The following is a 27,622-nucleotide window of genomic DNA, read 5'->3' on the forward strand; positions in this document are numbered from 1 at the left end:
TTTTACTGTTGGTTTGACTTTATTAAAGTAGTATTCTGTTTATTGTCCACACTTCCATAAAAAATATTAACTTATTTACTACATTCAATGTATAATAAGCACTTTTCCTGGAGGTTGAAAATGCTTTATTAAATTACAGCTTCTGAAACTTCAAGTCTGAAGGCATTTTAATCATTTGGAGATTTTTGAGTCAGTATCCATTTATGGTTCCGCTTTCCAAGCCATTACATGTACAAATGCAACTCTTCAGAGCAGGAGAAGGTCCACAGATTCACACACAGATGTCAGTCTCATCTGTTGTGTCTGTCTGCTGAGGGGCAGACTTCTTCGTCTGCATAGCCACTGCTGTCAGACTGCATGCTGTCACCCCGGATCACTTCACCTACACAAACAGGCAAACACAGACAGCTTTTCTCCATATGTTGCAAACGATAATATGAATGCAGCTGTTCTCTGACCTAAATAAGCACAGGGATGAATACACCTGCACAGTGACCTGTATCCACACATTTGTTAGAAAACTCCCCTCAGATGCTCATACATAAAGTATATCTCTCTTTTTTATCAGTTCTGTAAACTGCTGAGTTATACAAAACTTTGTGCTGCAAGAAAAAAGCTGAGAACGTAAAGTCACTCAGCTAATGCATGGGTGGTTTCAACAAGTTTAACTGCAAACACACTTCTCTTCACACATCTGTTACAGTTAACTGTGATGATCACTCAAAGTCCCCATCAAAACAATATACATATATATATATATATATATACATATATATATATATATATATATATATATATACATATATATATTAATGTTCATTACCTTTGTTCTGATGTGTTCTGGAAAGCTGTGAGGTGGGTTTTCCCGTAGCTTCTGATTGTCCAACATCTTCCTCTCCTGCACTGTGCACCTGTGGAGGCAGGAAGTTTGAAGTATGTATTACATGTTGTACATTTGTACACTTTAATAGCTAAAAACAAATATGAGGAATTTTAAACAGGGCAGAACATTATTTCATCATCAAGATTATCTTTTACACTTTTATTTGCTCACACAAAAGCTCTGTAGCCCATCGTGGATCTAATTTAAACCTATTTACTGAGACAGAGCATCATTAATAGTTTATCTTGTCAATACAAAAATATCAACTGCATCTCAACATCATTACATTTCATAACACAACAGAAAAACCTAGAACGTTCTCTGTGCCTCTTCCATAAAGTGAGATTTTGCTGTTTTTTGAAACATGTTTTCCATGTGGGGTGGAATTGACACAATATAAATTGTAAAAAATTAAGGTGAAAATGCAAGAGAGCATGGATGTGAATTTAAAAAGCCTTTACTCTTTTCATTATTTCACAAGAGTTTTAACTGTTATTTTTAGCCCATTGTGACCCAGAGAGGCATATGAACAGTTTTGCCTTTCAAATCTGGATCGACACACATCACATCATTATCGTCAAGACGCACAATCATAATTTTTAAAAAATATAACTGTCATAAAGACTAATTTAGTTATTTACAACATAAGCATGAAGGTTTAACTTCTCATACCATGACACTTTAAAAGACCTTTTTAAGGCTTGGGCCCGAATGGGTTAATCAGATCAGCTTTAAAATGATCTAATTACATAATATATAATTGTGTTTTTTTGTTTGCATCCATTTTGATCTTGCTTCCATTGTTATGATTTATTTATTTATCATTACACTGAGTCTTTATATTCTCATGTGTTGTTGCAATTGATGGAAAGATGTTGTGTTTTGCCCCTCGGGTCCACAATATTGCTTAATCATATTTAACTTTTTTCAATTTAATTTTTAAATATTCTTTCAAAATATTTATAAAATAATGTTTTCATATTTCTATAATATATTCTATAAAAATATAGCTGTATCCTTTTCCAATCCTGTTTATTGCTGAGTAAAATTAGGTAATTACAATGTATTTATGTCTAAATAAGCATACGTACTTTGTAATTTTCAAAGTGTGTGTGTATATAGCACATTTACAAATATACCATCCCCACCCATGAATATACTATAACACAGCAGTCAAATAGGTGTCCACTGTACTGGACACTATGAAAGGGTTTAGCTACAAATTAAAATGTTTACATTTGGTTAAATCAATCCATTTCTAATCACCTAACTATATGAAAAGTAATATATTTTGGAGTATCATCTATGTTTAGATTCACATGCAGTAGTTTAGATATGTTTAAATATATGCAGAATAATGTGAAACTACAGTACCTCCTCCAGCTCAAATGAGTTGACCTGCTCACGGCTGCTGGAGAAGTGGCCCAGGCCTGGGTGTGTCATTGGATTCAAATACTGTTTCTCCCCTTCTTTAAATGACTCACAAGTCTTCATGGATGAGACAGATGAACCATGACTGGAATCTGCTGTGTTGATAGAACACAGGGACACATCCTCCCCTTCCAAACCAGTCACAGTGATGTAGTAATGACCACAGCTGACATTGAGCTCCTGGGCAGTGAGTGATCTGGATCCATCCCCTTGCTGAAAATCTCCTGAAGGGGCTAAATCCTCAGGAAGTGATTTATCTTTTGGTTCAGAGATGATGCTTTGTATACAGGGTTGGTGTGATACAGAGTGTGATCTGTCTATGCGCTTTGCTACAGAGGAGATATGACGTGAACTGTTGGCACTGTGTGTGCTTTGACAACAGAAAGGTGCCCGGTGCACACTCTCAACTATCTGTGGGCAGATTAGATCATAGGAAACCATGGCAACGGGATTTAGCTCAGCTGTCCTTGGGTCACTTTGAATCAAGCATGAGTCCAGCTCTGGTTGACATGAGGGCAACGGATGTTCTGTTTCTATCACAGTTTCTACTGATAATGATGACGCCAGAGATGTTACTACTCCGTTACTTGCACAGTCAAGATCTGTTTGTCTACAAATGTTTTCACCGGTATCAGCAATATCTGTTTGTTTGTTGTCCTGCACTTTCTGGCTGATTTGATTTCCATCTAGAAGAATTTCTGTGTCCACCACCACCTGTTGCATTTGCTCCTTTTCCAGACCACTTGTGATTAGCCTAAGATCCACAGCTGAATTACTCCTGTTATGTCCCCCCAAATCCAACCTCTTGGCAGGCCCACTTTTTCCTTTCAGGACAATGTCCACAACTTCAGGAAGACTTGACCTCTTCCTAGGGGAGGGCTGTGGAGAGGTGGAGTCTGATCCTCGGGGAGAGCCAGTGTAGAGACACATCTTGTGAACTGTGTCTTTGAGTCTCTCCACTGGAGAGCGTGGCTCACTGCGGATACTGGTCCTAAACCGTTCAATCTTTTCCAAAGGAGAAGAGAAGCTAAACTCTGGTGTGGCCAGTTTCTGCAGAGGAGTGCGCGACACGTGGGAGTAGAGGGAATAGAAAGCATTGGCCATAGCTGTTAGCACTTGTACTTGTCTGAATCGACCTGTGAACAGGAAAAAGAAAAATAAAGATTAAGACACATTTAATCTATGAATTTCATTATTGTTCTTTATTAGATTTGAAATCATAAAAGTTTGATATTCTAAATTGATATTGTGATGTGAAGATCAATTAACTCTACATTGAAACAGCTGGTGGAATTGTCCTTTAAAAGTTCTTTTTTTTACTTTCATTTGACACTAAAAGTCTATTTCAGCACCCATACTTTTTCACTTTTACTGGAAAAGCTGATTCAAGATTTTTACTTTTATTCATTTATTTTACAACGTCATATACACTTCTGTAGTCTATCTGCCCATGATTACAAAGAAATACAGAAAAGTGCAAAAAGAAATATAATGATTCTTTAGTCTTACTAGCAAGAGAGAGGCCGGGGTCTTCTTCACGTATTCGCCTTATCTGTGAGTCCAAAAAGAGGCGAAAGTTGATGCCCTGAGCCTGAGAAGGAAAGGTGAAGAAGCGAGGGGGGATGCGCACAGTGACCTGCGGCTCTTCACAGCCAAAACCGAGCTCATACAGGGTCTCCTCTGCATCTTCTGAATACAGCTGCAGAACCTCTGACACACTGAAAGAAGAGATTAAATGTTTTACAAAACTGTAAAAGCTGGAACCAGAAATCCTAAATGAAAACTATGAATACATATGAAAACTGATTAATGGAATCAAATTATTGTTACTGTTTTATCCTGGAAAAACAAGCCAGATAATACTTATTCTAATGAAGGCATGGGATTGGGGAAGCTGTAACTTGTCAGTTCAATAATTCAGGGGCAAAGAGTCAGGTCATAAGTCTTTATATCTTTACAAGTATAAAGCTTTGAAAATATAACGTGTTAAACCCTTACCTTGACATAGTTTTCCAGGTGGAGGAGGACAGGCAGCTGGAGGCCATGCTGTGGCCCAGGTTCAGTGAGGGTAGACATAGTCCCCGACGGGGGGTGCTATGTGTTTAAAAAAATTAATCAGTTCATTTAAAAATATATAAATATATATATGTATATAGCTAATGCCCATAACCTTTGAACTAGACAATGAGTAAAACTCTTTCATTTCTTCATTTTGAGTAAGGAGGGAAGAAATCAACAACCAACCTGCTGGAGAGTCTGCTGCGTCGGTCATTAAAGGAACATCCCAGACTTCATGGTCAGTGTAGAAAAAGAAATGAAAAACCAAAACAACAGACGTTTTTTAAGTTTCTTAGGACTTAATTCAGAAAGTCACATATCTTGGAAACAAAGAGTTTCCAACAAAATAACTAATTTAACCTGAAATCAAGTGAATGGCTATATCAGCCATTTTCTAATCCATAACTCATCATTTCAGTAGAACCAGCTTCAAGATGCAGATAAATATATTTTTAAATGGTAGTGTAGTTCACATTCCTGTAGACTTAACAAACTAAAGTTAGTAAAAGGTCTCATTTTAATTAATAATGTTCTTGTGGGGTCAAGGGAAAATGGAGTAATAGGCCACTTTCCCTACAATGGCCATACAATTATTTCTACATTTATTTCTACTGCATGTGAAATTTTATAATTTAAGAGTAAAACATAACTTTTATTTCTTGCTGTATGTTTATTGTTTCTGTGATCATTTCAGCTGCTACTCACCTAGCTTCAGGTGTAAGTTCACCACCATTTAACACAGAGGCTGAAACAAAAATTTAAGAGTTTATAATGAAGAAAAGCATGTTTATATGTATCCAAATATCTGTTTATCTCAGTTTATTTCCAAACATAATATGTGCATATAGTATATTTTGAATGTACTCTGATATCCCAATCATTTTGTGCCCTGTCATGTTTCATGGGAGCTGAAACTCTTGTACCAGGAAGTCACTCCAAGTTGAATTCACATGGCATGTTGATGAAAGATAAACTGATACAGACGGTGTAATATTGCAGATATTTTCATACGACATAACACATGGAAAATCCCTTTTTTTCTAGTTTTTCTTTTCACTGGTAGACTGCCATCAGGGACTGAAGCCTTATCAAATCTAAAGGAAGTCATCACATTTTGCTGTGTTTTACTGTTAGTTTTAAATGGACTGCACCTAGCATCGGCAAGCAAAGACAAATAACTGCAGTGAAGTCGGACAGGCCTGCAGCCCATGCAGGAAGTTAAAGACACTGGCATCCTGATAGATATAATTATAATTCAGTGCTATGTTTGAAGACTCATAAATGCACATGTTGGCATTATGGGTGTTTTACTTATAACAGAGTGGGCTGGTGAATTGCTATGCAGCTAATATGGTTATGATTCTGCATCCATTTTATATAAATTCTGATAACGTCCATTTACTCCGATAATAACATCTGAATCGGGTGAAATCAGAATCACTTTGCTTTTGAGGGGAAAAAAAAACACAAAACACTTTAATCTAGCTTTGCTTATATACATGTCTTCAGTCCGATTAAATAATTCCGATTCGATACTCCACCTTAACTAGTTAAAATGGACGATGAGTAAAGAATTAGATAAAATATCTGTTAAAATATCCCAAAACAACTGATAGGTTTAAAATATCAATTTAGATACGCAATGTTGTGCATCCTAATGCATGTGCAGAGAACAAAAGGAAAAAGAATAAATACACAATTTTCCTAAAAAAATCTTGCCTTGTGATTTATTAGCTTCCTTAAGCATCCATGTTTTTTCCTACATGATGGGGACAAAAATCTTATTGCACATCAAATTAAATAGACTTCCCTGAAATTAGAGACAGCAATTTTGTCCCCAGTGGTACAAGGTGATTTTTTAGGGTTAGGACTTGACTCAAAGGTCAGGATATATTTAACATGTTTAAGTTTTGGAGTAGGTTTAGGCATTTTAGTACCATGATTAGGGACTGGGTGAGGAAATATGGAATGCATCATGTCTATGATGAAATACCACAGAGCCAGAAAAATAAGTTTGCATGTGGGTGCATGTTTGCTTGTGTGTGAGAGCTCACCATCAGCTCCAAGACTCAGGTCATCAATTAAAGTGTTGGTTTGCAGGGCAGATTCTGGAGAACGAGGTAATCAGTGATTTAATTGGTTATTAGGGTGATTATTAAAACAACATGTTAATTTCCAATTTGAATTAAGTACATTACTTAAATTCACTAATTAAATCTAAGTCAAGTATACTTATTTTACTTTATTTCACCATAATTAAAAAAAAGAAATATAATACTTTTCATTGCAGTCTACTTATTAGCTTGATAAACACAATATAATTTTAGAGGTTAGAGAACTCAATTTAACGGAAAACCAGCTCCACCTCAACCAGATACAACAGCAAAATGTTACTGGCCCTGAATGTTTAACAGCCTCAGACTTATTAACTTGTTTACTTTGGATATTGCATTTGCACACAGTTACACAGTAATATGGTTTAGGTGACATTTTCAGTATTCTGACTACTCTGTCATGACATATTTCTAAACTATATTGATGCTGTTTTACTTAAAGGATTTTAGTGCCTTCAACAAATGAAAAGTCTACAAGCTAGAAATCCTTGTCATTTACCTCCTGCAACAGTATAGTAATGCTTAATAAATGTTTCAGCACATGGTTACAGTATTACAGTGTCATTCGTGACAAAGTTTGTCAGTTCATCACTTACCTAAACTGAGCTGCCTGTTGTTCTTTGAGCTGGCATCTGACCTGTAATACATATCTAAATTTTTAATACAGAAATAGTATCATTTGCATGCTTTGATCAAAGTTAAGTCTGTGTTTGCATGGTTGGCTTCATCTGGAAAATGATAGCAGGCTAGTCAAAGTACAAGCTTGTTAGATTTACAGTAATCAGCTTTCAACAGTCTGCTAACATCAGTCAACTTCCTCTTGTTGAAATATTCACATTCAGGTCAACACCTCCAAACTGGCCTGGACATTTGCATTTTGAATTCTGAGAATAAGCACAAGCTACACGGTTAACTGCTCCATCTCTGTGAGCATTTAGATGCAGATACGCAGAATGTATTACTGACTGCTGCACATGCAGCTGCTTCCTTCTTCATGACTGACATACAAAACATAAATTATTCTTCCTCATTCCTGCAATCAGTTTCATAAAAGAAAACACAGAACTGATACTTCCCAATAGTTATATAATTGCCTTACACTTAACCACAATCCCATTATGGAAATATTTAAGAACTTAAGATGTGTTTTTTTTTCAAGTGTTTGCATCTATAGCCTGATCTTTGTAGAACAAAAGATCAGCTCAGTGTGTTCATGCAGTGGTTTTAAAGATTGAGATCAATTTTTTCCAATGGAACTATAAGTCTGCATCATCTCAGGGTGTTATGGTGAGAAAACAATACTGTGGCTACCTTGTATCATCTTCCTGTAAAAGCCAACATCAGTTTCCACTCTGCTTGATGTTTGTCAACTAGTTTCCAGTGTTAAACCTTGTTCTTCAGCACCTGTTAGAGGCAGCACTCAGAAAATATCATCTTACAACAAAAACAAGGTGACTCACCCACAGCTAAGGAGCCAACTCTCAATCTTTCCTGTGAAACATCCTGTGGAAATCAAACATTTGAGTAATTCTCATTAAATATGTTTCTTTGAAGAATGCAGAAGTACTGATTACAGTTAATTGTTTTTATTTTGCTTTTTATTTAAAAAAAAAAACAAAAAAAAACATGAAAATAAATAAAAAAAACTGTATTGTGTATTTATTATGTTAAAAATTTTCTGCAAGGAAATAATACACAAAATGTCACAGTTCCTTTCAAACCTCTCAACAAGAAACGGCATCTTCAACCAAATGCATGGCAGAACAATGACCAAAGTTTTTCGTCTTACCATCAGAAAAGACATCGTCGTCAGCTATAGAGGAACATGGGAGGTTGCACAGCGACCCTTCAGACTCCTCCACAGTTGGCCATTGTCGGCTACTGTTGATCCAGGCTCGCCGCCTGGAGGATGAGCTCTCCATTGAATCAGCTCATAGACAGCCAGGGAGCGGAGGTCAAAGCTTCCAGGGAAAAAGGAAAAAGCTGGAGATTAAATGTAGCTTTGGGTCTTCCTTAATGTTTTCCTTTAAAGTGACTAGAGCAAGGTTCTTCAGCGTTGGTCCTTGATATCCACTGTCCTGCAGGTTTTAGCTGTTTCTCTGGTCGCACTCATCAGGACCAAATTATTGACTTATTAACAGGCTTGTGCAAAACCTGAAAACAAAGTATTTTGGAGATCCGTTTCCTTTAAGCTGGTTGTGTTGAAGCCAGAAAACAACTAAATCCTGCAGCGCAGTGACTTTTAAAGACAAGTTATGGAATACTGGACTAGCGTATGATGTTGACAGATTCATTTAGCCTTTATTACCCCATGTCACTCTTATTTCTTTCAAGTGATTATTATATCTTTTATTTAAGAACAACTTTTCATTGACATTTATTTTGGATGATAGCACTTTACAGGTCAAAAGTAAGTTTAACTACATTACAAATAATAAATACAACTCTGCTGGAACAAGCTAAAATTAGGATTAAAATAAATAACAAATAAATAGTACCACTAATAATGACTAATTACAACAAATGAGGGAAACCCTTGGTGTGATCAAATATCCATAGTTGATGTTTAAATTAAACGTCTACAGCAGAACAGATTAAACATTTCATACACATATAAGTGGGGTGGCTTATTGCACAGTAAATAGAGCTAACATATACACAATACATAGACAATTGCAATATTAAGATAGAAAAGGAAGCGTTCAGAATATAGCTAATAACTTAGCTTATGAGGATAAAAGTAATCTTTATCAAAATTACTACTTATGACGGGTTCAGTTTATTGTGATAAGTTTCTTTGCCGGCTATGAATGGAACCCATGAAAATGTCTTCTACCAAACTGCGCTAACAATTACAGACGATCTTTTGCTTGTGTTTTCTTACAAAATAAAGAACAATCTCGACAAACGAAAGAAAGCTTTACCTTCATAGAAGCTGCGGGTTTCAGTTGTGTCAGCAGCGCTCTGTCTCTCGTTTCCTGTTGAGCGCCAACATATCGCAAACTTCATCTGCAGCCCTTAGAGGACTGCCAAAGCGCACCCAGCAGGTTTCAGCTTTATCGACGGAGTTCGTGATTGTAGGTTTCTGCTGATTTCATTTTCACTGAAACTCGTCAGCAGGTTGACATTGTGCGGACTCCCGAGGATTGAGGCGCTTGTAGGAAGTGACTTTGCATCTCATCTGAAATACAAAAGTTAAGCGCGTGGGACGCAGCTGCGACACATCCTGCAGAAGCAAACGCACATTCAGACAGGTCGTTGGAAATGTCAGAGGTAAAACCAGACGGTACAAAACATGTAAGAAGGATAGGAATAAAGTCCAAGTAACAAAACAAGAAAACATTTCCCTGCATTGTGGCAAAGCGGCTTCCGTCAAGAGTTTTTTTTTTTCATTATACAAAACGGAAAAAAGAGAAATTAATTAATAAAAAATTGTTTTGACCTATAACCCTCTGATGTTTTTTTTTTTTTCCACTTAAACCACCTTTGTTTACTTTATTTTTATTCATTTAGGCTACAGGCAATTCAGAGTGTAGCAGCATATTTAATTAGGAATAGCATTTTATTAATGACTTTATTATGAGATTAAAGACTTTAGTCTATTTCAGAGTAGGCCTAAGCTCATTTTAAGTTGGCCAGCGAAGTTGTCTTTACAGACAAAAACCCTGAATGCTTTGCCTCTCATGATATTCTGTGACGTGACCCTTTTTTACTTTGTAGTATCTTCATCACTAGTTGCGCTGAGTAAATATTCTCTTATCTGGAAAAAACGCCATGTTGGTGGGTGCAGTCTCTTCTAGGATGACATTACATGAAGAGTCATTGGATTTCTTCATGATTATGAAAGATTCATAGTTATCTGATTTCAACCCTGTAGAAAGCCTGTGGGAGATTTTGAAAAATATCTGTGACAGCAACCATCATTATCAAACCAAATGAAGGGTATCTTTTATATTTTTTATTTGTTTATTTATTTTGGCGAGGGGGGGGTCATCTTTCTAGAAGAGTTTCAGGTAGATTATAGCACCCTTTACCATGAATTAGTCATCTTTATGATTTTGATTTTTATAGCCTGTGCACAAAGTTTGAACGACTGACTTGTAGCTTTTTGTCCAAGTTAAATGATATTCTTAATTTTGGCTTTCAAAACATATAAAGCATTTAAAAATGTTAACTGCAACTGTTAATTTATTTTAGAGAATTTTTCTAACTGACAAAAAGTGTCAATCTAACTGATATGAACAACGGCTGTGGTGTGGCCTCTGGCCTGCCCTGATCTTGCAGTAGTGGGCTCATGTGGACATGGGTGGGCTGGCTTCTGGTGTGATCAGATCCCCAAGACATTGTTTCCTCACAGGAGCCTCAAGTCAGATTTTTATTACTTTTAATATCTTTATTCTAAGAAATAGAAATTAAGGAGTGCATGTATGTGTAGAATGATGAAGGCTGGGGATTAACTTCTCTGTGCATGTGTGAGGATGTCTATGTGACTGCATGTGAGAGAAATAATATTGAATAATGAGTGTGTTTTTTAAATCACTGTGTTGCTTACTTTGGTGTGTGAAGGCTTGTTTTACTTTAGTATGCATAAATTGTTTTTACCATGTGAGGCACTTTGTTTTGCCTTTGACAGGAAAAACATTTTATAAATAAAGTGGATTTGACATTATGATGCATTGCAAATTAAACCACTCAAAAAGTATACTAAATATCTCAAACAGACTTGACATATTCATAGTAAATGCCCATAACAGATCAAACTCATTGTAATAATAATAATAATAATAATAATAATAATAATAATAATAATAATGCATAACATAAAACTAGAACACATTGCTGCTTCGACTATTTCTCACATTTTCTGTGTAATAAAAACAGGGATGCTTCTGCAACAGCCAGATCACTGACATAGGTAGTTCAATGAAGTCAAACTAAATAGAGATGCATAAATGCCTATCGATAGTCATGTGTTTGACTAATTCAAGAATCATTAGTGTGTAACCTTTAAAAAAAGATCAGCCAAGGTGCAGACCTGTTCTAGGGATGGACTCCACCCTCTGGCCTGTTTACATGGGCACATGTGCTGCTTCACTGACAGCCCCCTTACTAATCCTAACGATAACAGCCCTCCCACTGACGAGTCATCTTCCACTCCCAGCGTGGTTGAAGCCACTGAGTGTGATAAAAAGGCTCTTCTACTCCACTCTGGCTGAAGTCTCCCGCCTCCTTACAGTTTATCGACACACCGGCAGCCACAAGGGAGTGGCCACTGGCCACGGAGGCAAGACTTACATACAAAGTCCGCCCTCCTTCCTCCCCACCTCCTTGTTCAAAACAAAGAGTTGAGTCTTAGCATTTTCTTTCTTGTGAATGGTTTACCCGTCTTCCAGATGGATAAATTAAATACCAGTATGTAGCTGTTGTATAAACTCATGGCGCTATTTATGCGGAAAACAGATAGCCCAACGTCAATCATACTCAGGAGCGCAACCTACCTTGCTTGATCCCGCCCAACTGTCTGCCTTGGACGAATTATATTGGCTAATGCCACTCACTGGCAGGCACAAGCTTTTCTATTGGAGGAAAGCCTCAATCTTTCGCAAGTTGCTGTCAAAGAGGGATGCTTCTTTTTATTATCGGTGTTGTCCGATAGTGCATCGATCAAATTACATTACAAGTTTTGTGTTTTTTGTGTGTGGTTGTTAGAACAGTTGATTGAGATACACTTTGAAAGTGAGGTTGCTGTCGTATGTTGAAATGTTAGTCCCTTGCACGGTAACTAAGAATGAAATAAAACAAAAAAATAAACTTTCTTCATTTAAAATTATTAACAGAGGCTCAGTTTAATTTGCTGCCATTGACAGAGTGTAACTGTGACGGAAGTCGAATAACATTCAACTCCTAATCCTTCAGTGACTGTGTCCCGCAGAGCTAACAGGCTTCCGTGGTGTACAAATCGAATGCATCTGTCCTCCTCCTTCAAAGGAAGAGGGCACAGTAAGTTTGTGTGAACTTGTGAAAAGTTGTCAAGCCGAAAAAAGAGCAGAGAAACTCCTCCCGTCTTCAAATTATGAGCAGTAAGTGAACTTTTAAAACTCACGAGCATAATGTGAGCGTACCTTTAACTCAACAATAAGAAGTAACGTTAAAGTACGACGACTCTGTTGTATCAGCTGTTACAAATATTGTATTGTATTGTTATCGAGCTGCCGTCTCAAGCAGTTTAAAAGTGACCAACTAATGTTACTTTAGCGTTACTTGTTGATACTTCGCAAACATTTAACAACCTAACTAAAGATTTTGTTTTTAAATGACACTGCAACCGAGAATTTAGCGTTTTACTGTTTACTAGTTACATTTTTCAAAAGAGTTCACGCGATGTCGGTCACTATAGCTACCACTTAGCTTTTTTTTCCTGAACATTACTTGTGGTGAGTTCGTGTTAGCTTAGCTCACAGGCTAGCTGGCCCTGTGAGTTCTTGGACATAGATTTCTTTGAATTTCTTACTTGAATCGCTGCCCAGTAGGTTCAAAACCTGTTAAAGTTAGGTTATTATAACGATTTAGTGTGTGTTTTACCCTTTGATTTTTCCTTCTAATACTTCATTCTCAGTTTTGTTCATTGCTGTTTTGGAAGTCGGTGATCTTACAACTCTTCTTCCGTAGATCAGCAGCAGAGTGAAATGGCCGCTGTGGAGAGCGGTGGAGGATTCGGTCAGAAGCGAAACACAAATTCACAAGTAGGTTAAACAGTTGCAGACTTGCCAAATCACATGCTTGTCGGTCAGAATCAGACATGTTGTGCTACTTGTTGGATTGATCAGGGACTCGTCTGTATCGGGACTGTGCGGCTTGTTGATTTTCTCCCCAGAGCACATGTCACTGGGGTGGGGAATGGGCAGGTAATTTTCGCCCACACGGGGTGTTCCCGTCAAACCCCGGCACTTAATGTGCCTCTCGCTCAGCCCATTTGGCTGGCCGCGGAGGGGGTGGCTAGAGGAGTATGCTAGTTTATAGGGCAAAATAAAGTGTGGGAGGGCGATGGGTGGGTTTGGGGGGAGGGGAAGCAGAGCCCGCCGCTACTCCTGAAAAACGTGGTCCCTCCCATACTTCCCCCCACCTCATGTCTTCTCTCTAAGGCCCACTCCCCTTGAAATGCAGCATTAAGAGTTGTGGTTTAAATGCAGTCTTAGTTGTTTTTTTTTTTTTTTGTTTTTTTTTTTTTTACATTTTTTATTGGTATTTATAAAGCTTAGCTACACATTTCATAATTTCACTCTAAATGTCATTAACATAATTATTAATGATTAATTTAGATAGATGTATTGACAAATAAATTCCTTCATTGGTCATTTTCCTCAGCTGTTTGAAATATCCTTATTACTTGATGTCATGATCAAGTCCACTTTCAGTTATTGCTATTTGACTGCTAAAATCCTTGCTGTAAATATAACTTCTAAATTATAAACCATTATTACTTCAGTTTGTTGTGTTTCGTTGTATAGAACTTTTAATCTTGCCTATAAAATGTTCAGACTCTACAAAAGTGAATATATGTGGAAAGTTTTGCTTACATTTCTGTCACCATTTGGATATAGGTCAATGTTCAGCAACAATAGCTGCCCAAAATTGAATGTCATCTGACTACCTAAATATACTAAAAAACCATAGACATTTTTCTCATTCTTGAAGTCTTGGGCATATTCCAAGATGACGATGCCAGAATTCATAAGCCTTAAACTGGGAAAGAGTGCTTGGGAGAATTAGAAATCATTGTCACACATGAACTGACAACCAGAATGTCCAGACCTTAACCCTATTGAGAACCTCTGGAATGTGCTAAAGAAGATTATATATAGTGGTCTGACTCCCATCATCTATACAAGATCTTGGCAAAAATACAATTTAAGCAATTTTGGAAAGACGTTGTTGAAGTGTTATTGCATAAGCAAATCAAAATGATGACACTGTGATAGTTTGCCATAAACAAAGCTAAAGGTTGTCAAATAAAATATAATAGTGTGGCTTATTTGACCAGGTATTTTATTTTTATTTCTTAAACCATTTTTTATCTCTATTAATAATTAATTTATTCATTTTCCAGGACTCACAGCAACCATCTCCACTTGCCTTGTTGGCAGCCACATGCAGTCGAATTGACACCCCTGGAGAAAGTGATTCCCCAGTAGATCAACAACAAAATCAGCAACAGCTGGAAATAAACCAGGTTTTCACTTCCAGTGCCAACGGTTGGCAGCTTGCTCCTCTCAGCATTCAAGCTTCCTCAGCCTCCAACACTGTCACCACAGATTCCTCAGGTGTGATGATGGGAGACACCGGCAAGAGCAGACAGGTGCTGTCACCATCAGCAGCTGCTGTCAGCACTCACGGTCAGCAGCAGTATTTAGTAGCGCAGGCTCCATCAGTGCCAGGTCAGCAGGTGCTCACCACTATATCAGGTGGGGTGCCCAATATTCAGTACCAGGTTATACCCCAGTTTCAGACCATAGAGGGCCAACCACTGCATTTCGCACCTGCTCAGCAAGACTCTGCTGTGCCTGCTGCAACAGGTGCCATGCAACAGTTTCAGATAGTGTCCTCTCCCAATGGGCAGCAAATTATAGCTGCAACCAATAGAGCTGGTGCCACAGGAAACATCATAACCATGCCTAGTGTCCTTCAGGGTGCCATCCCCATACAGAATATTAGCTTAGGCAATGGTGTGTTACAAAACCAACCCCAGTTCTTGGCAAATATGCCTGTTTCTCTAAATGGAAACATCACTTTGTTGCCTGTCAGTACAGGTGCTACAGGGAGAGATGCAGGTAGTAGTGGAGATTCAGGGGGGAATCAACTCATACAGCAACAGCAGTCACAGCAGCCAGTGTCTTCTAACAGTGGGGCAGGGTACATGACAAGTGCACCCACTGTCACAACGCAGACATCCTCCACTTTTGGAGTTACCCAAACGCAGAAGAGTAATGGATCTGTGATTGGGAGCTTCCAGCAGAACCCAGCAACTTCTCTTGGCGTCCCAATTCAGCCAGAAAATAGAGCTGGGCAGCAGCATCAGCAAATCCTTATTCAGCCTCAGCAGATTATCCAAGGTGGAACACCGCTACAAACCATCCAGGCCAGTACTGTTGCAACCGCAGGCAGTCAAGTATTTGCTGCTCCAACACTCAGCCAAGAAGGTCTTCAAAATCTTCAAATTATGCCAAACACAGGGCCCATCCTCCTACGCACTGTAGGCCCCAATGGCCAAGTTAGCTGGCAGAGCATTCACATCCAGAGTCCACAGATCACACTGGCCCCAGTGCAGTCTGTACCCCAAACTCCAGGAGCTGCTGGCGCTGGAGAAGTACCAGTCAGCACGGTGCAGATACCAGGCATTCAGACCATAAATCTGAACACACTCGGAAGTGCTGGGCTGCAAATGCATCAGCTGCAGGGAGTTCCTATTACCATTGCCAGCTCAGCAGGTTAGTCATTCTTATTTGTGTTAAATAATTTCATTGCTATCTGGCTTTCTTTGTAATCATTACCAAATGTTTCTGCTATCTTTTTTCATTTGGATAAACATTGTAGAAGTCTAAAATGAATACTGTGTTCAGAAAGATGGATTACTAGTCACTCTATGTAGATCACATATTGTTGAACTTGGTGTTGCATCTCTTAATAGCTTCTGCTATTATGTCAGCTCTGATATATGCTTTTAGCGGTGTTGATTTGTCTGTTAACGAAATTAGGAAAAAAAAAAAAAAAGTAATGGCTGGATTTTAATAAAATTTTCAGGAAATCTCAGACATGGAATAAGGAACAAGTGATTTAGATTTTGGGGATGAGCCGTGTCAGTGCCTGGATTACAATGGCTTGGCAGAGGTGTGCGCTCTCTGAGTGCTCCTAGTTTGATCTAATTTGATCTGTTCAGTTCTGGTTAAACCAGTTCAGCAAGCTGTGTTTTCCTGAACCCTTAGCTGCATGCATGTTTTTCAGTTTTCCTTTGAATAGTGGCACTGCATCCCTTCACATGCAGGTCACATTACACTTTAGTTGTGGGTTGAACACTACCACTATGTTGTAGCAGGGGTATAACTTCACACTTCCCATAATTTAGAGGCCCTTTTATCATATGTCTTTAATTCTGCAACTGGTATGTTTGCTTGGTAGGCCACATTTTATCAAAAATGTGGTATACCAAGAAATCACTGAGTCTGGTGCTTTTATTATGAAATCATGTGCTTGCCATCAGCTACATATGTTGCATGGTTAGTTTGAACTACAGTATTACTCAAGTCAAGTTGTTTATTCCTCAATATCAGAGCTGATATTAAACTAACATTTGTAGCCCAGGAGGCTCAGGTTAACCAACATTTGATCTAATAATCACATGACTTACAATGTCATGTTTAGATTATATATGTTGTTGATACTTGTAGAGCTAAAACAATTTAGAAAAACATAAGATTAATATCGTGATTGATCCCTAGATGTCATTTATTATAAAGCTCCCCCTTAATGAAAGGTTAATTAAGGTTCCCTTGCTGGGAAAAACCTGATGTTGTGCAGTGGAAAGCTATGTTGTTCTTTTGTATTCTGAAGCTGATTGACATGTACAAGCTAAAGTTTTTAAAACACTATCTACATTGTCTTTAACTTAAACATTTCCTCCTTCATTACAACAGGAGAGCAGGCTCTGCAGGCAGGTGGAGAAAGTTTAGGTGACAGTACTGCTATGGATGATGAGGATATAAGCCCACCACCTCAGGGGCGTCGCAACCGCAGAGAAGCCTGTACATGCCCCTTCTGCAAGGATAGTGAGGCACGGTACGTCACTGAACCCTTCCATTACTGCTGTCTTTGCCCAATGTCAGAATGATTCATTGAAATGGCAGATTAATGTTGCATTTTAATTTTATTCACTATATTGCTTTTTGTGTCATTTTTCTTTCCCATTTATGACTGCAGTAAATAAAATTTTGCAGCCATCTTTGGAGCTATTTCGGGGAAAAATACCACCATTATAAATCAATCTAATAATGTTTTTTTGTGTTGTCTGTTGATTTCCACCGAGCTCCAAAGTTCAGGGTAGATTAGGCAAAGGAGGTCTGCTGAATTCTCCATCCTGACAGACCTGCACAAAGTATCTGCACTTTTCAGCCTACACAGATAGTCCAACCTTTGCTTCAGCTGTATTCACCCAAAACCTTTTAATATTAAACATTTCTGTGAGTTGTGAATGCTTCTGCTGTGTATGGAATGTTGTTGCTTTATTTTTTTTTTTTTAAAAAGTAAAAAATAAGCTGGTAATTTATTGTTTTTTTCCCATAAATACCACTTTTTTATTATTACAACACCCACTGCTGCCTCTGCTGTCTGATCAATATCACAGCACTACATTCATGGCAGGGAAGCTAACAAACCAGGAATTGCACTTTAGATTTATTCTAGTAATGCTGTTTTTTTGGTTTTTTTGTTTGTTTTTTTTTCCATCACGCAGTGACCCAAATAAAAAGAAGCAGCACATTTGTCACATAAGTGGCTGTGGGAAGATCTACGGCAAGACATCCCACCTGAGGGCTCACCTTCGCTGGCACACAGGAGAGCGTCCTTTTGTCTGTGGCTGGTCTTACTGTGGTAAACGATTCACCCGTTCAGATGAGCTTCAGCGCCATAAAAGGACACACACAGGTACAATTGATGACTTTAGTTAAGAAGTAAAAACTACAACCTCTTAATCCTGTCTTAATTTTGGATGTGTACTTGCTGTATGATTGACTAAACAGTAATTGTCACTAACTTATTTAGTATTAATAGTTCCTAAACTATGCAAGTAAAAATATTTCTTGTTGAAAAGTCTAATTTTGATGTTTGATGTAAAAATAGTAAAAGATAAGGTTATCTGATAGAGATATACTTGTCGTATCAAAATGGAGGGTTTTTTTTTGTTTGTTTGTTTTTTTTTTTTTTTTTTTGTTTTTTGTTTTTGTACAGGGAATCAAGTCATTATTAAAAACAAGCTGTCTTAGTCATTTCTCTAAAGTGGTACCAGGTACAACTACTAAAACTTCTTTCTCCCCGGTATATAGGAGAGAAAAGGTTTGCTTGCCCCAACTGTCCCAAACGCTTCATGCGCAGTGACCACCTCTCAAAGCACATCAAGACCCATTTAAACAAGAAAGCAGTGGTTGTTACCAACAGCAGCACCACAGTCTCTGGTGAAAGCGGTTCCCCTTCTGCAGGAGCAGAAACCAGCACAGGAGCAGTGTCAGCCAATGACCAGCACACCATTGTCACCATGGAAACCTTATCTGCAGAGAGCCTAGCTCGATTAGCCAGCAGTGGTATCAACATGATGCAGGTGGACCTTCACCAGATCAATGGCAACTACTAAAATCTGTGGAGAAAAATGGTTTTGGTGGATATTGTTTGGACTTTTGGGGTTAAAAAGGGCATGTTACTGCAGAAGCAGGACCCCTCAGAGGCCTCAGACAGAAGAGGGGGGTGGGGGGTCTCAGATGCAACACAACATATACTAAAAATCTGTAGAACCAAAAGAGGAATTTGATATCCATCTTGTATTTAGACACCGGGGGCATTTAAGGATCAGAGGTGGATGTATTGGTTTGAAATGTTAGATTCGAGAAATCGTCATTTAAATCTTATGGAAATGGCATTACACTAACATTTGTCCCACACAAACATTTAGTTACTCATTAGTGGGATTGTAATGAAAGATACAAGACTCTTTACAAGCTTCTTCAGTGAAGAGATGGCACCAAGCCAGACTCTTATTTATATGTATTTTCCCCTCGGTAGTAAGCTTTGCCACTCATCGCTCCTCACTTCATGAGCTTTCAGCCCTGACAGACTGCACCCAGTGTACTAACTGACCCGTTTTGCATCTTGAAATGCAAACTTTCCTTATGAAATCAAAATCTTTAGCAGCAAATACTGAATTGTCAGTTTCCAACACTTGTGGAAAACTGGATATATGAAGTATTTCCTGTATCATAGGAAAAATATGTTGGTGGAGCACATAAGGTCATAGCTGGATGGGGCCAGAAGCACTAATCTGAGGATATAGGTTTCAGAGCACTGAAATCTTAAGGATAACTCTAACCCCTCGTGTAAGTACAAACATTCAAGCCATCATGCTTTAATATCTGTATGATAGCAAAGCATCTTTTTTTTATATGTGTATATATTTTTTTTTTTCTCTCTAAAAAGGTTACAGAAATTCTTAGCACAGCCAGGATTATCTTGCATGATTACAAGAAAATGCCTTTTAGTTATCTGTACCCCTGATGTGCTATCAGTCCTCAGAGCCTTTGTCATAAAACAAATTGTCGTTCAGGTCTTCCACTTACTTTTACTTTCCTGTGGTATACTTATTTTAGACTTTGCCTTGTAGTCATGTAAGTTTTTCTTTTTTTTTTTGTAATTTATGGCCAGAGTGAAATATTTTGCAATAATGTCCAGACAGCATGAATATAGAAGCTCATAACCAAAGGTTCATACTCATGATCAAAACTGAGAACTTTTCCTTGGTCCATAAACTTTCTGATTTCTCTTGTAACGTATAAACTAAAGTTATAACTGGAAAAGGTCCAGCTAGAGGTAAACCTTGGCTACTTTCCTTTTGTTCAAATGAAATCACTTGCAACATTATAATAAAAATAGCTTTTCATAACTCTTTTGCTTTGACAAATGTAATTAGAACCTGTGCAATGTTTGAAAATCAATTGTTCATTGGACAAGTGTTTTCTTTCCCCATTTTAAATAAGGGATTTTATATTGTTTATACCCCTACTGCAAATGCCAACAGCTGGATTAAAATGAAAATTTTCAATTCTTGTGAAAACTTGTGCTTCAGCATACATTCACAATATATAGTATGTTTTAGAAACAACTTTATTTGTTTAAAATACAGGTTGTGCTTAAATTACTAAGACAGTTACCATTTAATTCAAAATACAGAAAAAAATACAGAAGTTTGAACAACTGCTCCCCTCAGTGGCAAATTCACATCTCTACATCCTCCTCACTCTTCAGTTTGTCACGGAGGCTGCGAAGGAGAGAAAAAACGTTTTATATATTTATCTTTTCCAAACCAAATTAAGTATCAGCCAATGACCCAAAACACCATTGTCACCATGGAAACAAATCTGCCTAGCCTAGCTCGATTAGCCAGCAGTGGTATCGCGATGCCAGTGGTCAGTCACCAGCTCACTGGCAACTACTAAAACCTGTGGATGAAAATGGCCTTGGTGGATATTGAGCTAGGACTTTGGGGATAAAAAAGTGCATGATACTGCAGAAGCAGGAACCCTCAGACAGAAGAGGGGAGTGAGGTTCTCGGATACAACAACATATACTGTATGGAGAACTAAAAGTGGAATTTGATATCCATCTTGTATTTAGACATCGGTGGCATTTAATGATCAGAGGTGGATGTAATAGTTTGAAATATTAAGATTTGAGAAACCACCATTGTATGGAAATAACATTACACTAACATTTGTCCCACACAAAGATTCAGTTACGCATTGGGACTACAATAAAAGATGGAAGTCAGCATACTTCATGTTGAATTCATAGACAACTAGTCTTTCCAAGCTTCTTTTGCTGAAGAGATGGCACCAAGACTACAAATGTTTTCTTGCACATCACTTGTTTCAGCAAAATGATGGCAGTTTGAACTTATTGGGCCCTGGACTCGATGCCATTTGTCACTGGTCTTAAAATGCCACTGCTGACCCCTCCGGGTCCTACATTAAAACAAAATTTCCACTTTGCATGAAGAATTTTTTCAGTTTATGTTGTCTTTACATGACAACACCTGAATCTGGATCCTAAGGTGTAGTAATCCACCTGCTGAGGTAGGAGTGGACGTCAGAGAAACCATGATACTGAGCCAGGGGGAACAGGATGCCTGTTGGGCAGCGACCCTCACGCTGCCGGCAGAAACTGCAGTTACAAATACCTCGACATGGAGGGCATTTCCATTCCTGAGGGGAGAAGCGAATGAATAAAAAGCAAAATGATATCACAGGAAGTAATGAAAATGGCTTTCAGACGTACAGATTAAAGTGATAGAGGAGATGGAAAGGAGATTTATCCTTCAGAGTTGCATAGTTTTTAACCATTCACATTAATATGGCAAACATTTGATGAAAGCTGGCTGAGGAAACCAACTGTAAGCCACATGGGATTATCACAATATTTTACATGGTTAAAAGAGCAAATAATGATCAGAAGACTAAAACAGTGTACTGCTCCATCTTCAGGGTTTTCAATCATTTATACTCTACCATAAAGCTCCTAAGTCTCAATACAGTTTATGCTTTTGTGTTGCAAGAATTCCTGAACAGAATAATAAAACAGTAGACCTCTAATAACTTTTTTAACATAGTTGTACCTGCCATTTCTTGATTAGACACACCAAGATGTAAAAAGGATGCCAATCTTGGAATTAATGACTTATCCAAAAGCTACTGTGACTCAAGTAATTGAAATAAGGTGGATTTAAAGCATGTTATTGTCTTTTGCCCTTGAAAAACGAAAAAAACAACAAAAAGTTATTACACATTTTCTTCATGACAGACTGGTTATGATTATGCCTTGATTAATTAACTGGTTGTAATTTAGGTGCTGGAAAAGGTTAAAAGTATTTCACAAAGTCTGTGTGACCCACAAGACAAGTTGTCTAAACTTTGGTCTCAAGTTTGCAAATGAGCACATTGAAAAATAAGAAAATGATAACTTTACAATGTCCATGTCAGTCCTGATCTTAAGACAGTGAACCTGCTCTGTTGTGACCTGAGGAGGGATGTTGAATTAAGACATCCAAGAAAAAAAATTGAAACAGGTTTGTGATAAAGCATTGCAAAAAAAAAATAAAAACATCCTTTAAGAAGTCTACATCCTCATATGATTTTTCAGTCTGGAGGAGCCGTATGCCCCTTAGATCTCTGTGTGTAAAATGTATGCACATGTGTAGCAAAAGGTCTAACCGGATCAAGGAGCACTTTTCTGGCATCCTCTCCATATCTGTTCCTCAAGCACGGCCCACAGAACTGACCCTGAATCCCACGACAGTCCTCACTGCGACAGGACGTCTTTGTGTCAACAGTTTTCTGGCGGCACTGATGGCATGTGGAGCCCTGAAAATACAATCAGACACGTTTACAAGCATCCTCACAATATTAATTTAATTTTAACAGACACTTTCATCCAAAGCGCCTTACAACAAAACATGCTAGAAATATTTTTTGGGGAAAAAAAATAAATAAATCAGAAAGCAGAAGGATGTCTTCCACTGCTCTTCCTGCTGACTTTCATGTGCTCAGTAAATACTACAAGCGTGAGGTGTGGGTAAGATTCCCCCTCCTTAACAAAAAGTGATTTAGAAATAATAGGCATAAATCATATCCAGCTGTAAATCCCTATTTTTCTGACAGTTTTTCAAAGTTTTTCTTTAAACACTGGCTCTTTTTTTCCAGCCATTTTCAGTCCAGTCCTTCTACCTGACTATTTACAGAGGAAAATGATTTTTCTTTAGCCACTTTACACCTCAAGCATGGGACATAACCTAAGCAAAATATACTATTCTAAATTGTATCTTTAGACACTTAACTTGCAGCCTGTTGCAGACACACAATTCCCATTTCTGTAGCTGCATTTTCAAAATTGCCAAAGATCACATAGTTGCAACTGGTGCTTTAAGCCTCATTTCCACAAGCAGGTTTAGGTCACTATGAGCTTTGGTGTGGTAAATACTGATCTCTGTTGCATTTCCACAGCCAACAGTACCCTTATCGTGTAGGCAGTGCTGATAAGCTGGATAGTGGTAAATGGCTTTATGTCATAGTGGCACAATACTTTTCTTGAATCAAAGAATGTGACACAGACAAAGGTGGACATCCAACATTTTGTATTTTTCTTCTTGGCATGTGGCCTTAAACAAAAAGGTCATGGCATATGGCGCTGTTGCCGTGCTGTTCTTAGTGCTGAGCTGCACAGGAAGTGATTTCTTTTTTGACCAATCAATGGATTGCAGCATGTCAATCTCCACCTTTTTCAGGTCAGATCAATATGACTGGGTCCTCAATGGAAGGGTCCCAAAAAAGTAGAACAGGTTGGGTCAGTTATTCTGGTACCCATCCCAGTTTTGCTTGTGGAAATGCAAAAGAAAAAAAAAAGGATAAAACCAGTAAAGTACCAACAAGTGGGTGGAAATGGGGCTTTGGTTAAATTTTCATTTATGTTTGTACATTTCAGTTGACCCCCGTCCCAGTTCTCATTACATTTACAATGCATAAAAAAAATAAGGGGTGGCTTATGACTTGCACAGTGCTGCATGTATCCAAATATAAAACACCTGTTAAAACCATGCGTTTAGGTCTGATCTGGTTTCAGAGCCGATACAGACATTTAATGAATGAAAGCTATTGAAAACTCAAAGCCCCTGACAGATTGCCAGTCATTTTCCTACTCTTTTTCATATTCAAGATGAATTAGGAATTTTGGAGGAAAAAAAGAATCACATTTAAGTTGGTCTGATGTGCAATTTTAATCTTATTTCTAAAGATGTCCAGACACTCTTGTTTCAAACAGTCTTTTAGATCGAAACACAGCAACTACAGAAAGTCGGTTACTAACACTCATTACCACAATCACCAGGACTGATATATAATTTACCACCTGCAAATCACAGTGTAATGAGTCCTAAAGATTTGATTTGGAAAGCAGTTTCTCTGCAATCTGAACATAGACTAACACAATTAAAGTCAAACTGTGAACTCACTGTTACACTGTTGTACACTTTGTCAGTCATATTGTCTGCAACCAAATTAAGCTCATCTTCTGTGATGTCTTCCACTGGCCGGATTACATGAGGTTTGCTTTGATTAGGTCGTCCGGTGCTACGATGCTGTGGAGCATGGCGCACCTGAAACAGACAAGTCTCCAATTATTAACTATACAAGTTTGTTTTTCAATCAAATATTCAGTTTCTTATTATTGCCTATTGATAATACAACAATCAAATTGTTGTTTTAAAAAAATATTCAAATATTGCCTGTGCTAGGAAACTAGGAAAATTCCTCTACTTTTACCTTTAATCACTAACATCTGCTCCCATATAAACATTTTCAAGTGGTAAGTAAGTTACGTAAAATAACCTTAAGTAGCTCTTCCTCCAAGCTGAGCTCCATTTCTGCCTCCTGAGGCGCTGTGGGATCCTCACCTTCCACCATAGACCGAGTTCGCCTGCGAGAGGCCCGTTCTGGGTTTGTCCTGAACTCCCCTCCAGTCACACCTGAGCGAGGTGGACGCTGTAAATTTTCAGGAGGAAAAAAAAAAGAAGACATGATTGGTTCACTGAATGGGATTCACATTTTTTCATTATACTCACAGAGATTCCTTCTTTTCTCTTCCGTTTGCCTGTTTGGTTTTTCAGAAACCCTGCTCCTCCCGGGATTTTCTGCAGATCTGCCATTAGCTGAGCCAACTGTTAAAAGAATGGGAAAAAAAAGAATTAAAAGGCAAATGAACATCATGAGCGGCTGTTGATAGAAAGTAAAATTAGGTAAAAAGTAAAATAATAGTGAAGTTTCTTTTAAAAAAATCTAATGCACAATTTTAGTATTTATCACATTTGGTGTTTCAATAGGATCGAGGATGCTTTTCCACACCACTGAGTTTTTTTTTTTTTTAAGACAAATATGTATTCAAACCCCTGCTTTAAAAACAACAACCACTGTAACATCCCTTTAAGAGTTACAAAATGCTTTAATGTTTTATGTTTCTGACACACCATTGCTTTGTTGGCCTTGATATTCTGTTCTCTTTTGGCCAGAAAAGTATCTGCCCCATCTTCAGCTGAATCAGATTTGAGCTCCTCTGATGGAGAAGGCTGAGTCACAGCTGTCTCCTCAGTCTCAAATTTCACACGTTTCTCCATCTTTGTCCTGTGGGTCTTTCTTGGTCTCTTGACCAGTGTGTTTGTTGGTATTTTCTCATCATCCTCTGCATCTTTGTGATCTGTAGATTGATAGGCTGAGGGAGCAGAGCGCAAAGCAACCCTCAGTCTGAAGGGTTGAGGAACAGCTGTTGATTGGGAGGTGGTTTCCTTCTCCTTTGGGAAAACATCAGGCTGGACTTCTAAATCAGAGTTGGAAATCTGATGGATAAAATGTAATGATTTTTTAAAAATAAAAATTACTTGTCATTCGCTACCAATCCTTATAGTTGCAGTATGTAAGTTAGTCTTGTCAAAATCCTAAGAGCAATAAATAATCACAGTCAACTGCTAAAATATTGTGTAACAACTAGCTAAACTTCGTTTCAACCAAATGTGTCATCTGCAGATGTCAATGTACGACAATAACTGTTTAAATCAAGCAATAAACGTACCGTATCCTTAAGTTCAGTGTCAGAAAAGCCGTAAAATGTTACATCAGCTTCAGAGTCCTCCGCAAAAACATCAGCTAGCTTCTTTGTGAGGGAGTGCATTCCCACTACAAACCCTGCCTGACAACAAATGCATCAACAAAAAAAGTTTTAAAACATATAAATGCATATTCGGTGCACATTTAGCTTTACGAATGAGTAATATTAAGTCATTTGTACCATTTTGTTAATGACGTCTTCAAAGTTTAACTAGCTTCTAGCACGCGAAGGTACACGTTCAATTAACCTGATTGAAAAGCGGGTTCGTTTGTTTTGTGACTTTGGACAACACAACCATATAGAATTAGTCGGGGTTCAATTTAAACTCCGCCCTCATGAGGTAAAGTTAAAAAAAACAATTTTGTGTCTTGCAGGCCAAAACAAAAAGAAGCTCTCTCTGAAACCTTAACCAGTTGTTTTACAGCAGTCATTGTAACACAGTAAATGTTTTTTTTTCAAAGGCTTATATGAACAATAAACAACATCCACTCAAAAAATATCATCATGGATTTAGAAGGTTAGTCTGTGTCAGGGATACTCAATAGAGGCCACTTCAGTGCAGATCTCTTCAAGCTTGAAACAGTCATGAAACTGTCAACACTTTCAAGTTCAAGGTCTTAAAGAGACAAATCCAAGAAACATTTTCAGTGATAACAACTTGCAACTGTATAGAAACAGTTTGGGAAAAAGTAAGACATTTTCCCAGCATGGATTTTTGCAATGAAAATGAGAAATCAAGATAACACACACACACACACACACACACACACACACACACACACACACACACACACACACACACACACACACACACACACACACACACACACACACACACACAAGGAACCTCTGTATGTCTTTGGATTTGTTGCAGCTTAATGTTTTGCTCTAACTGGTTCCTTTAGTCCCAGGACACGTCATAGTAATAAGGACAAGTGGATTTAAAATCTACAGGTTTATTCAAATTTCCTTGCTGTTTCTGTTATTAGAAAAGTCTACACTGTGTGTATATATAATGCAATTGTTCATAGTTAAGAAAACAAAGTACATTTACAATCATACACCAGAATCAGCAACACAGGTACACAATATCAATGAATGTTTGATGGTGGTCGGAGAGGTTGTTTAATATATAATAATAAATAAATAATCAATCAGTCAGTCAATCAATCAATCAATCAATCAATCAATCAATCAATCGATCAATCAGTCAATAAACATCAGAACTGCTCAGCTAGGCGGAATACTTTTAACATAGACCAGGGCTACTCATTGAAAACCTGCAGGAGTAGCCCTGCAGGTTTTCAATGTCTCCCTCCTCCAACACACCTGACTCACTTGTCTCTTGGATGCCTGAATGACAGATCAGTGCGTTCTGGACAGATTAGTCACTCTTTACTGTTTGACTTGTAATATGTAATGCATTAAATAGTTTTTTTTGACAATGTCAAAAAGCTATAGACTTCAGCTTGACTGTATGTGCTATAGGCTAAATCTCTTGACTTATAAAAACACTGTAATTTCTTTATGTCTTTTAATTCAACTGTAGCAAATGTACAGCATTTGAATTCTTTGCCATTGTAAAGAATTTTAGGGTTGTATTTCAATTATAAGAATTTTAGAATTATTTTAAAACAATTATTTACAGCACAAGTAGCAGGCAATTTCTGAAGAAGTA

At 37.9% G+C, this 27,622-nt stretch overlaps 3 protein-coding genes across 5 annotated transcripts; 1 reads left to right on the forward strand and 2 right to left on the reverse strand.

Moving 5' to 3' along the window:
- Positions 1-149: 149 nt before the first annotated feature.
- Positions 150-13,140, reverse strand: tespa1 (thymocyte expressed, positive selection associated 1). Of its 2 annotated transcripts, XM_041979916.1 has the most exons (13): positions 13,069-13,140; positions 9,411-9,712; positions 8,276-8,447; positions 7,947-7,989; positions 7,083-7,123; positions 6,427-6,480; positions 5,078-5,117; positions 4,559-4,603; positions 4,313-4,408; positions 3,824-4,032; positions 2,258-3,450; positions 824-911; positions 150-382 (listed from the first exon to the last, which is right to left on the reverse strand). In XM_041979916.1, exons 3-13 carry the CDS (start codon positions 8,406-8,408, stop codon positions 291-293), a joined length of 2,034 nt encoding a protein of 677 aa, XP_041835850.1. In that variant the 5' UTR covers positions 8,409-8,447; positions 9,411-9,712; positions 13,069-13,140; the 3' UTR covers positions 150-290. The 2 variants fall into 2 exon arrangements, with proteins under 2 accessions (XP_041835850.1, XP_041835851.1); XM_041979917.1 differs by lacking the exon at positions 13,069-13,140 and having other exon boundaries at positions 9,411-9,798.
- sp1 (sp1 transcription factor) lies at positions 12,462-20,341 on the forward strand. Of its 2 annotated transcripts, none has more exons than XM_041979912.1 (6): positions 12,462-12,566; positions 13,156-13,229; positions 14,594-15,971; positions 17,175-17,316; positions 17,990-18,180; positions 18,579-20,341. In XM_041979912.1, exons 1-6 carry the CDS (start codon positions 12,560-12,562, stop codon positions 18,881-18,883), a joined length of 2,097 nt encoding a protein of 698 aa, XP_041835846.1. In that variant the 5' UTR covers positions 12,462-12,559; the 3' UTR covers positions 18,884-20,341. The 2 variants fall into 2 exon arrangements, with proteins under 2 accessions (XP_041835846.1, XP_041835849.1); XM_041979915.1 differs by lacking the exon at positions 12,462-12,566 and adding an exon at positions 12,621-12,639.
- Positions 20,342-20,472: 131 nt separating this feature from the next.
- Positions 20,473-26,226, reverse strand: LOC121636417 (cell division cycle-associated protein 7-like). Its single transcript, XM_041979918.1, has 9 exons — positions 26,125-26,226; positions 25,909-26,025; positions 25,310-25,675; positions 24,908-25,003; positions 24,675-24,827; positions 24,299-24,442; positions 22,506-22,655; positions 21,364-21,500; positions 20,473-20,557 (listed from the first exon to the last, which is right to left on the reverse strand). Exons 1-9 carry the CDS (start codon positions 26,125-26,127, stop codon positions 20,515-20,517), a joined length of 1,209 nt encoding a protein of 402 aa, XP_041835852.1. The 5' UTR covers positions 26,128-26,226; the 3' UTR covers positions 20,473-20,514.
- Between the last annotated feature and the right edge of the window lie 1,396 nt (positions 26,227-27,622).

Source organism: Melanotaenia boesemani, chromosome 3 (genome assembly GCF_017639745.1).
Source record: "Melanotaenia boesemani isolate fMelBoe1 chromosome 3, fMelBoe1.pri, whole genome shotgun sequence".
NCBI lineage: Eukaryota > Metazoa > Chordata > Actinopteri > Atheriniformes > Melanotaeniidae > Melanotaenia > Melanotaenia boesemani.

What these genes read in the sequence shown, in the direction of transcription:
- sp1 (XM_041979912.1), top strand. An exon ending in TGCAAGGATAGTGAGGCACG is followed by an intron (nt 17,317 to 17,989) that starts GTACGTCACTGA and finishes TCCATCACGCAG; the next exon opens with TGACCCAAATAAAAAGAAGC. An exon ending in CCATAAAAGGACACACACAG is followed by an intron (nt 18,181 to 18,578) that starts GTACAATTGATG and finishes CCCGGTATATAG; the next exon opens with GAGAGAAAAGGTTTGCTTGC.
- LOC121636417 (XM_041979918.1), bottom strand. An exon ending in AGAGAAAAGAAGGAATCTCT is followed by an intron (nt 24,828 to 24,907) that starts GTGAGTATAATG and finishes GAAAATTTACAG; the next exon opens with CGTCCACCTCGCTCAGGTGT. An exon ending in GTCCACTCCTACCTCAGCAG is followed by an intron (nt 20,558 to 21,363) that starts GTGGATTACTAC and finishes TCTCCTTCGCAG; the next exon opens with CCTCCGTGACAAACTGAAGA.
- tespa1 (XM_041979916.1), bottom strand. Translation starts at nt 8,408, where the DNA reads ATGGAGAGCTCATCCTCCAGGCGGCGAGCCTGGATCAACAGTAGCCGA. An exon ending in CGACGATGTCTTTTCTGATG is followed by an intron (nt 7,990 to 8,275) that starts GTAAGACGAAAA and finishes TGATTTCCACAG; the next exon opens with GATGTTTCACAGGAAAGATT. An exon ending in GAACTTACACCTGAAGCTAG is followed by an intron (nt 4,604 to 5,077) that starts GTGAGTAGCAGC and finishes CTGACCATGAAG; the next exon opens with TCTGGGATGTTCCTTTAATG.